Genomic DNA, 11,881 nt, shown 5'->3' with positions numbered 1-11,881 from the left:
ACTCCTCCATCTCCCCAGCACTCACACAGTCACAGAGGTGAGGCTATCTCAGCAGAAAGGTAAAAATAGCCTTTGCCAAGGTTAGTGGCCATTTTGGGCACTCTGAGATGGCATGAGTAGTACACATCACCCACAGAACCTAACATCGCTGTAATAATAGACAGTCAGCTATTAAACTCAGACTGAACCAGCACTGGTGATGTCACTGGGTTCTTCCTGGTTCTTTACTGCCCTCAAGTGTTTGGATTTAGCTGTGTTACTCTATTATACACTATGTGTCAAGGTAGTGATAGTAGGCTATGATTCTCCTTTATCCCCCCTCCATCTCTGCACCAGTGTTCTCTCCTTCTCTCGGTTAGTGTTTACTACAGAGTAGTGTCCTCTCTTTGGCACCTCTCTGCATTCCCTTTCTCGTCTAAGCCAAGTAGGATGTTAGAGATGAGCAAATAGTCCTCCGCTCCTAAAGGGTGTCTCTGTGCTCCAATTGTATTTGAAGAAAATACAGCATGCGGTATGAGAATAAATATATATGTTTTAATGTAATATATTTTGGATACAAATAATGGAAAATGTTTTAGTCACTAAAATAATATCCCTCTATACGGGAGGGTAAAATAATGTCCCTCTATACGGGAGGGTAAAATAATATCCCTCTATACGGGAGGGTAAAATAATATCCCTCTATACAGGAGGGTAAAATAATATCCCTCTATACGGGAGGGTAAAATAATATCCCTCTATACGGGAGGGTAAAATAATATCCCTCTATACGGGAGGGTAAAATAATATCCCTCTATACGGGAGGGTAAAATAATGTCCCTCTATACGGGAGGGTAAAATAATATCCCTCTATACGGGAGGGTAAAATAATGTCCCTCTATACGGGAGGGTAAAATAATATCCCTCTATACGGGAGGGTAAAATAATATCCCTCTATACGGGAGGGTAAAATAATGTCCCTCTATACGGGAGGGTAAAATAATGTCCCTCTATACAGGAGGGTAAAATAATATCCCTCTATACGGGAGGGTAAAATAATATCCCTCTATACGGGAGGGTAAAATAATATCCCTCTATACGGGAGGGTAAAATAATGTCCCTCTATACGGGAGGGTAAAATAATATCCCTCTATACAGGAGGGTAAAATAATATCCCTCTATACGGGAGGGTAAAATAATATCCCTCTATACGGGAGGGTAAAATAATATCCCTCTATACGGGAGGGTAAAATAATATCCCTCTGTATGGGAGGGTAAAATAATATCCCTCTATACAGGAGGGTAAAATAACGTCCCTCTATACGGGAGGGTAAAATAATATCCCTCTGTATGGGAGGGTAAAATAATATCCCTCTATACGGGAGGGTAAAATAATGTCCCTCTATACGGGAGGGTAAAATAATATCCCTCTATACAGGAGGGTAAAATAATATCCCTCTATACGGGAGGGTAAAATAATATCCCTCTGTATGGGAGGGTAAAATAATATCCCTCTATACGGGAGGGTAAAATAATATCCCTCTATACAGGAGGGTAAAATAATGTCCCTCTATACAGGAGGGTAAAATAATATCCCTCTATACGGGAGGGTAAAATAATATCCCTCTGTATGGGAGGGTAAAATAATATCCCTCTAAACGGGAGGGTCAAATAATGCATTAGTCATACAAATTCAATCTAATCAAGCAAACAAATATATAAATAAACATTTAAAAAAGGGATTAACAATTGTTACATATAAACTTGACTGTTACACTTCAGAATGGTAAGTAGTTATACAGCATTTCCCATAACTTTGTCTCTAAGAAGTGCTAGTTTACGGTAACAACTAAGCTAAAAACTATGGATTTGAACCACAGTTGAGCATAGATACTCTGAATGATAGAAACCACAGCTGGGGGCAACCCCACAGCTAGCAGCTTACCAGCACAGTATTATACTAGCATTTTACTATACAGTTATGTCCTATGTATGCATTAATGCATCATTCATGTTGTTAAGAATGCATTCATTAGAACATATAGCACTATACAAGAAGCAGCTTCAAGTAAGTGTTACGATATTATATAATGTCATATTATACTGTTCTATATTACAGTGTATATCATGTTATTTTTTATTATATTTACACTTAGTTTCATCTTATATACTATATATTTTCAACTGGCTACATGCCGTTGCTGACCAGTCCTGGTCCTGCTTGTTCACCAGAGCAGTTTTCTTCATGCGCTGACCAACAGGGTTGTTCTCCAACCTTAGACACAGAACACAGTAAGACAGGCTGGTTCAGGAAACATGGGTAAAAACACGGTTATTATACAATCCTGTACCTTCAATTCAAATACAGTGGAGAAAAAGCTCAGAACAGTGTTACTTTAGCAATAGTTACAATATCACCTGTCAGACATGGGAGGTCCTCCATTCATCTGAGGAGGTCCTGGACTCTGTGCACCAGGAGTCGCTTCCTTAGTCTCATCGTTAACCCTGTTGGAGTAATAAGACATCAACATTCACATTCATGATCCACCATAATACTGTCCCCTAAAGAGACAGAGGCTAACATGAACCGTGGGAAAATGGAGTTGGTAACATTATACCCAATGAGTTGTGGATGTATCAATATGTAGTCAGGTTTACCTTAAATTGCATGCCCCATTGTGAGATTACAGAGGTACGATCTTAAATTGATCACTCTTTTGTTGCTGAGCATTTGCCCTAATGAAAAATGTATCAACCCACATAACAATTCACATTTCCTGTTGCTGCAAGACTATTTTCCTGCTGTAGCAAACCAGCTCAAATTAAGATCCTCCATCTGTATCATTCAATGAAGATCTATCAAGGTATTCATCATGTGGTAAAGTTTACCTGGCCTTATGGTTTCCATTCACCAGAGGAAATCCAGCATGTCTCTTCTGAGAGAATTCAGTATCTGTTCCCTCACGGCCCATTGGCTGAACGAACATCTTGCTTGGCTCACCTCTCTCTCCTTGTCTGCTAAACATTTTTTTTTAACATGCATGAGCATTTACCATGCTCATTAGGTATTACAGGTATTAGAATATAAGGATCATGTGTTAAACAAACTAGTCTTTCTATTAAACCTGTGGGATCAATGACTCATGGGATCAGCTCTGACGGAGGATAATGATACCCAACCGGTAATGAAGTAATGAGGGTATTTCTCAGAGAAAGGTTAACCTGTTCACAAGATGCCCATTCAGCAGAGAGGACTCCTGACTGTGTGGTGGCTCCCTCTCCTCTTCCACCCCATCCCCCTGGTCCCTGATGGTTCAAAGGGACAAATGCAGTTATAGATTGAGGAAGACATGAAGTATAGTAGGAACATAAATATTACGTTCAATAGATTGGCTGTCTAACCTGCCAATGACAAGCGCAGATCGGAGAGACTCAGCGTCCCCAGCAGCTGGATCATCAGGTTCTCCGTTGTCCCTTAGAGAAGTTAAAACAACAACACGTGTTACTTCTTGCTGCTCTAAGCTGTTGTCTGGCATGATAACTGATATTTAGTAATGTAACATGAAACACTTCAGCACATTAAACCACGTAACTACTAAAAATGTCCTCAGGTTGACTGAGTGACTCACCTCTGGTTTTCCCTGTTGGTGTTAAGGTAGTCCCGACCCATCTGAGTTAGCTGTGCAAGAGCAAACCTGATGTGGTGTGTGATGAAAAAAGGAAATGTTGCGTTCAGTCCTAAATCATACGTTTATCCTCTCTGAATTCATTTTGGACAGCTAAGATGACTGGCTGTACACTCTGAGCCCTATTGTTGATGCAGGTCATAAAAGGTACTCACGAATGTTTGTCTCTCCAAGGAATGTTGACATATCTGTACACTAAGAAACCAACAATGCCCAGCAGCAGAACTAAGATAACCAGAACACCAGCTGAAAAACAAAAAGCTGTCTATGTCAGTTGTTGAGATCCTGTTAAACTGTGCTATATAAGTATCATGTAAAGGAACAAAACATGACATACTGTCACGCCCTGGCCATAGAGAGGCTTTTATTCTCTATTTAGGTTAGGCCAGGGTGTGGTTAGGGTGGGCATTCTAGTTTCTTTATTTCTATGTTTTCTATTTCTTTGTTTTTGGCCGAGTGTGGTTCCCAATCAGAGGCAGCTGTCTATCGTTGTCTCTGATTGGGAATCATACTTTTTCAGCCTTTTTCCCACCTGTGTTTTGTGGGTAGTTGTTTTCTGTATAGTTGAGTTGCCTTACGGAACTGTTCGCTTTCGTTTTGTATTCGTTATTTTTGTTCGAGTGTTTTTGAGGAATAAAGATCATGAACACTTACCACGCTGCACCTTGGTCTCCTTCCGACGACAAGCGTAACAATTTCACTTACAATTCACTGTATCACAATGCCAGTGGGTCAGAAGTTTACATACACTAAGTTGACTGTGCCTTTAAACAGCTTGGGAAATTCTAGAAAATTATGTCGTGGCTTTTCGAAGCTTCTGATAGGCTAATTGACATCATTTGAGTCAATTGGAGGTGTACCTGTGGATGTATATCAAGGCCTACCTTCAAACTCAGTGCCTCTTTGCTTGACATCATGGGAAAATCTAAAGAAATCAGCCAAGACCTCAGAAAACAAATTGTAGACCTCCACAAGTCTGGTTCATCCTTGGGAGCAATTTCCAGATGCCTGAAGGTACCACGTTCATCTGTACAAACAATAGTATGCAAGTATAAACACTATGGGACCACGCAGCCGTCATACCGCTCAGGAAGGAGATGCGTTCTGTCTCCTAGAGATGAACGTACTTCGGTGCGAAAAGTGCAAATGAATCCCAGAACAACAGCAAAGGACCTTCTGAAGATGCTGGAGGAAACAGGTACAAAAGTATCTATATCCACAGTTAAACGAGTCCTATATCCTATATCTAACTGACCTAATACGGGGAATTGTTAAATGTCAGGAATTGTGAAAAACTGAGTTTAAATGTATTTGGCTATGGTGTATGTAAACTTCTGACTTCAATTATATAATAAATAAACAATTCTAAAGATTAACAGAAAATACATTCCATACAAAACTAAATAAAGCAGTTAGTATTACAGCTTAGCAGCAGATATACTGTAATATCGTAATACTGTTAGTGTTAATGCAGACACATTTTCAGAGATTTTAAAACAACTAGTGCAATAAATGTAGATAAAATATGAAATAGAAGTACTATTTTAAGAGCTTTTCTCAATAAAAAACTATACTTTCAAGAATGTGGATCTGCAGTTCTGTAAGTCCATTATTCATGTTTCTAATGGCATGAAGTTTGCAACTTGTTTTAGCCACAAATGAAAAGTGGGTGGGTTGTCATTTTTCCAACACACAAGAATACATTTATTTGGAAAGTAAGTTGTCAGCAACCTTATCTTGTCTGAATCAAGCGCAGTATTCAGCATTTGATTAAGATGGTAAAGGCTTGGGTACTGTACCAGTGGAAGCTCCTCAGAGGAGGAAGGGGAGAACCATCCTCCTCATATAATTTCATATTAATCAAAATATTGTAACATTCAAAAAGTGATCCTTTATAGATAAAACTATACTAAATATATTGACTGTTTTGCAATGAAAGGTGTACAGTAGCCTCAACATCACTATATAGGGTAGCAACCATGGTAGCCAAACCATGGTAGCAACCATAGTAGCCAAAGGACAGCTAGTTTCGTTCCTCCTCTGGGAACACTGACTTCAATACAAAACCTAGGAGGCTCGTGGTTCTCATCCACTTCCATAGACTTACACAGAAAGTATGACAACTTCCGGAAGACATCCTCCAACCTATTAGAGCTCTTGCAGCATGAACTGACATGTTGCCCACCCAATCAAAGGATCAGAGAATTAATTTAGTACTGAAGAACAAAAAGCTACAGCTAGCTAGCACTGCAGTGCATAAAATGTGGTGAGTAGTTGACTCAAAGAGAGAAAGAAAAGGTGAGAGGAGGAGAGGGCATAGATGCGAGAAGGAATTATATAATGATCTGGCTCTATGAAAGTTAACTATTTTTGCGTTTGATCGGGGTGTATTCATTCAGCCGATTCTGTTGAAAAATATTTCTTAAACGGAAGCAAACGGAACGAATCTGGGATAAACATACCTGAATTTGTCCAATAGAAACTCTTGTTTATAACTGTTGTACTAATGATTACACCCTACATCAGATAGATGCAGACCAGAGTGTGCAAGGTGGTATTGAATGTGTGTCTGTCATCTTGATTACTAAAATGTATCTCGACCTGAACACCTACATTGTAAACTTTCATTCATAGGCTAGGTTGTAGCAAATTCATAAAGGCTATAGGGAAAATTAGAGTATCATGTAGGAGCCTAAATCTATCGATGTTACATTGAGCTGGGTGAATGGAATCTGAATGACAGTCACCTACCATGCTGTAATAGAAATAAGGCCCATAAAAATGTTTATCGTCCTCCCTCATCATAAACAGCACCAACCACCACTGGATTGTACCAATACCATATCTAAATGATCTGAGTGGCTGTATGAATAGAGCGCCAGAAATCCATTAGCTTATTGCAATGCCAGAATAGATTAAAAAAAGTTTACAGTTTACAGTTTAATTCAACAGGGGTAAGCTAAAACATGAACATTAATTTGTAGTTAGTGTCCTTAATATTGGGACTAGTAAATGGGAAGTGGATCTTATTACAGCTCTCAAGTCAAACCTCCTCATCAAATTCCGTGCCTAAGTCATTTTCCCACATCATTTGAAGTGAAACAAAGGAGGATTCATAATGTTTGGATAATGTACAATACATCTTATCAAGTATTACCTGCATTTGCTTGCTGTTTGGGGTTTTAGGCTGGGTTTCTGTACAGCACTTTGAGATATCATCTGATGTAAGAAGGGCTTTATAAATCAATTTGATTTGATTTAATTTGATACAGATGTGGTTATTAATTCTTAACTTCTGATAACTGAGATCTCAGCTTTAATTATTTGATAAATATAAAGATAACATTTCTGATTTGAAGGCACTTAAAACAAATGTGTACCAGGGATGTTATATTCGGGATGGATTTGTATAAATCCCTTCATTGTTTTTAATCCACTATGGAACAAGTCTGCAAACCTCCTACGACCCAGCGGGCACCAATTATGAAGGCCGACTTTTAAGAACACATTGGGCAACAAGAAATAGGAGCATATTAAAAAACGTGTTTGAAATACCCAAGTGCTTTCTACAGTCTGCCCATGCCATTACTGTGTATTTATTGTCATCACAAATATGATTTAACTGATTCAGAGGTAAAGGATGGCTAGATTGATATTCAATCTGAACCCATGACGAGTCATATCTGCCCAAAGTCCCAGACAAGAATTTGCGAGTTTGGGCTGACCAATAGTAAAGTTGGAAATTGGGCAGCTCCATTCTTCATAGACTCAGGTTTGACCAGTGTTATGTTTATCCTCCAATCATTGTTATGGGAGAGTCTTTCATTTTGAGAGGTCTTTAATTTTGCTAAAGAGGGGAGTGTAACATGCATTCTGGTTGCTCCTTTTTTAATTGATAGGCAAGGAGCTTACTTGATTATCATATTCATATGTTTTTGTCTAACATGGAACATGTTATCATTGATATGGAGAGTTTGTTAAAGATTTCGTTTGCTTCAAGATTTACGTGCCTCCAATTCTCAGTAGAAAACCTTTTGTGCAATTGTTCGCATCTTTCTCAATGTCACACAACTTCTCACTGTTCTTTTTCTTAAATGAGGCATATGAAATAATTTTACCACTTCGAGTGGGTTTTGCCGCCTCCCATACAGTGGAAGCATCTAATGTACAGTAGGGTCACTATTATCTGTATGTAATTCACAATCCCACAATGCATTTCTGCTCTGAAATGTTTATCTGCCATTAGATGTATTAAGTTTCTCATTTCTGGATAGAGAAACAAAGCTGCTCAGGTTCACAGATAAATATATTTTGACATGATTGGATAAGTCAAACGTTCCAATAGAGCAACTGTTCACAGCAGATAGCTGTTGGGGAAAAATAAGTAGTCTATTCTGGAATATGAGTTGGGTACATTAGAAAAGTATCATCTTTGGCTTGAGGTTTGACCTCACGCCAGACATCAACTAGTCCACATTCTGAACCCAGACTGTTCAAAACTCTTGCTGATTTAGTTAGGGGTTTGTTTGTCTTATCGCATTTGTCCATAATTGGGTTCAGAAGAAAAAGAAGAAGGAGCTGTGGTGACAGTAGAATGTCAAACAAAATAAACAATATGGAAACACTCACCAGTGATTTCCTTTGTGTGGCTAGTGGCTTTGTCTCCATTTCCTGAGTTTAATCAGAGAGTAAAGTCATTTCAATTGAATATGTACTTTATTACAGATGGAGATACTATAGACAGTAATTAGCTGTCTTTATAGTAGTTAACTTACCTGATGTGTTGTCCGAGGTGTCAGTCAGATTGTCAGTCAGATTGATAGTTATCATAGCCACATGCTCCCTCTCTACAGACAAAGATCAGACAAAGAGGTGATATCAGTTTGCTAATATTAGAGTATTGTCAGTCTACGTTTTTTACATTTCAGCAGACGCTCTTATCCAGAGAAATTAGCGTTAACTGCCTTGGATATATGTACCAATATGAAAGTGCAAGAAGTTTAAAATGAAAGAAAATAGGAACATCATTCTTTACCTGCAACAATGTAATACAAATGGCACTCCTCAACCTTGCCCTTAAGAGAAGACACATGGGAAGTAAGTATCTCTAAAATCATTTTCAACAATCAAATCATCTCAATTGTGTGAAATAATAACAGGACTCACCTGGAGAACATGAAAGAATTTGAATGTTAGATTTAGGCATTCAGAGAGGATGACAGCACTGTTGCTCACATTTATCACCTTATCAGAGAGATGTGCCTCAAAAGGCTTGTTCATGCCACGGTAGGCTATTGGAGTCTGTGGGAAAGCACATAAGAAAATAAAGAATTTAATTCAGGTTTGAATCAAAAAGCCCTGTTTTGTCATACAACATAGTACTTATTATCTAAAAAAAAAAAAAAAAACATACCTGATTCTACACCCTGTCCCCCAAAGTGTACACTTGCACACTTCCCGCCATGGTTAAAAGCATTGGAACGGGCGTAAACATTAGCTGCAGGGACTTTCCAACATTGTGAAATCCATTTCGGGAAGTGTGCACTTGGGGGAAGGGTGGAGAATCAAGACAAAGTCTGTAGTACAAATCCTGAATTAAACCATAAGATCTCCACTAACATTGTTTGAGTCCACCTCAATTTCAGATCCAGCCGGAGTTTCATATGGGTACACATATCCAATTCCCGTCCACAAATCTTCACACCTGTCCATTTTCTCGATGGGAGAGCACGCTAAGCAAGCTACGGAAGAAGACATTCATTTAGTACAACTTTCTATGTAACATTACTTTAATGTTACTAACAAACTTCCTTAAACACAAACACAATGAAATAGAGAGAGACTGCAGCTACCAATGTTTGAGATCCTAATACAGTTAAACAAATCACAGGTACAAACAGGTTGTGTATGAGGCTAACGGGTTGCTAGCCGACCTCGCCCAGGTGACACAATACAGTAAGATAACTTTCTGCCTTCAGAGAGTTTTATAGCAATGTAGCTATGATAAATTGCGAATACTGTTACAACTTAGTCTTTACCTTGATACGGGAGCACCAAAAAAACAAACAACAGGCTGAATGGATACATTTTAGTCTGTGGTCTTGCCTTCTGGTTCTGTAAAAAATGTTTCGCTTTTCTTCTTCCTGCTTCAGTAAATTCAGTTTAGAAAACAGGAGGAGTTATAAGTGACTGTATCACCACAGTTTCTAAACCTTGATACTCAACATCGCAGGAACGCTTGCTAAACAGATTAAGTAGACCAGGCTGGGGATTCGGGTTTGAGAAGTCAATGAGACAAGAGAAATATTCTTCCTTAGCTGTTAACTTTCTCAAAATTCAAAGGCACATTCTAGATTTGAGCCAATGTCTTAACTATTTGAACATGTTACTACTCAAACTATTTTCATAAAAAAATGACTTTATATCGAAAGAGTGCCTTTGATATGGTGGCCTGCACAAGGCAAATTGGCGCAAGACGACCGTTAGACCCGATGACGTGTTTCTGTGCATGAGTTTAGCTAGCCAACATTGCCATGACATCACCTTCAAGTGTGATCAGGGATTTCTGTTGAAGAAGCAATTTTAGCTCTTCATTCTGTATCGTCTTTGGTATAACTTTCCCAATAGGTAACTGATATGGGCTATACCTTTTATTCTGCCTTGTTGCTCAAAGTGTTCAAAGTTGTGATTTATAAAGACATGGTGTTAGATGAACACTAGGTGCACAAGGACATTTTGATTTGAATAGGTAATCAAACATGCAAAATATTTTAAAGGACTTGGTGGGAAGTTGTAGTTATAATCATATCACTCCAATTGCAATCTTGGTTTTATTTACACATCTACACCCACAAGCCAATGGATTTCTGGAGCTTCAGGGTGGGATAACCCCTCACCCAAAGCCCTGTCTCTGATACTGAACGAAAATATAAATGCAACACACAACAATTTCAAAGATTTTATTGAGTTACAGTTCATACAGATATGCATCTGATGCTTTTCCATGACACCCACGGGTACTCATTACATTTTGAATGCTTAGCAGGACAGGAAAATAGTCAAATTCACACACTTATGAAGAGAACACGCGGTCATCCATACGGTCTCTGGTCTGGTGGACTCACTAAACATTAATGCATCTTTTGTAAATAATGTTTGAGTATTGGAGTGTGACCCTGGCTATCGGAAAATTCAAAAAACAAGACAATTGTTCTGTCTGATTTGCTAAATAATATAACTTTTGAATGATTTATACTTTTACTTTTGACAATTAAGTACTTTTTCAGCAAATATGTTTACTTTTGATACTTAATTATATTTAAAGCCAAATACTTTTAGACTTTTACTCAAGTAGTATTTTACTGGGTGACTTTCACTTTCACTTGAGTAACTTTCTAATAAGGTATCTATCTATACTTTCACTCAAGTATGACAATTGGATACGTTTTCCACCACTGCTGTTTAATCAGCTTCTTGATATGCCACATGTCAGATGGATGGTTTATCTTGGCGAAATGGAGAAATGCTCACTAATAGGGATGTAAACAAATTTGTGCACAATATTTTTGAGATATCAGCTTTTGTAGGATTTTTTATTTCAGCTCATGAACCATGAGACCATCACTTTACATTTTACATTTATATTTTTGCATCGTGTGCCAATCTATCAACCGTCTACACAGGGAAACTGAAGGAGAGGCATCATGTGCCAATCTATCAACCGTCTACACAGGGAAACTACTGAGGGAGAGGCATCATGTACCAATCTATCAACAGTCTACACATGGAAACTACTGAGGGAGAGGCATCACGTGCCAATCTATCAACCGTCTACACAGGCAAACTACTGAGGGAGAGGCATCACATACCAATCTATCAACCGTCTACACAGACAAACTACTGAGGGAGAGGCATCACATGGGGCGGCAGGGTAGCCTAGTGGTTAGAGCGTTGGACTAGTAACCGGAAGGTTGCGAGTTCAAACCCCCGAGCTGACAAGGTACAAATCTGTCGTTCTGCCCCTGAACAGGCAGTTAACCCACTGTTCCCAGGCCGTCATTGAAAATAAGAATTTGTTCTTAACTGACTTGCCTGGTTAAATAAAGGTAAAATAAAAAATAAAATAAAAAACATACCAATCTATCAACCGTCTACACAGGGAAACTGAGGGAGAGGCATCACGTACCAATCTCTCAACCGTCTACACAGGCAAACTC

General features: G+C 38.6%; 1 protein-coding gene across 5 annotated transcripts; it reads right to left on the bottom strand.

The window, feature by feature from the left end:
- Positions 1-514: 514 nt before the first annotated feature.
- Positions 515-10,086, bottom strand: LOC110538680. Of its 5 annotated transcripts, none has more exons than XM_021625644.2 (13): positions 9,704-10,086; positions 9,285-9,406; positions 8,832-8,966; positions 8,701-8,740; positions 8,441-8,512; positions 8,295-8,336; positions 3,821-3,911; positions 3,609-3,674; positions 3,382-3,453; positions 3,202-3,285; positions 2,869-2,997; positions 2,398-2,484; positions 515-2,254 (listed from the first exon to the last, which is right to left on the bottom strand). In XM_021625644.2, the coding sequence occupies exons 1-13, from the start codon at positions 9,750-9,752 to the stop codon at positions 2,143-2,145; spliced, it is 1,101 nt and encodes a 366-aa protein (XP_021481319.1). In that variant the 5' UTR covers positions 9,753-10,086; the 3' UTR covers positions 515-2,142. The 5 variants fall into 5 exon arrangements, with proteins under 5 accessions (XP_021481319.1, XP_021481321.1, XP_021481322.1 ...); XM_021625646.2 differs by having other exon boundaries at positions 8,901-8,966; XM_021625647.2 differs by having other exon boundaries at positions 8,910-8,966.
- Positions 10,087-11,881: the final 1,795 nt, after the last annotated feature.

Source organism: Oncorhynchus mykiss, chromosome 12 (assembly GCF_013265735.2).
Source record: "Oncorhynchus mykiss isolate Arlee chromosome 12, USDA_OmykA_1.1, whole genome shotgun sequence".
NCBI lineage: Eukaryota > Metazoa > Chordata > Actinopteri > Salmoniformes > Salmonidae > Oncorhynchus > Oncorhynchus mykiss.
Note: the sequence above shows the minus strand (reverse complement) of the source record. Positions and strands in the feature narration are given on the sequence as shown.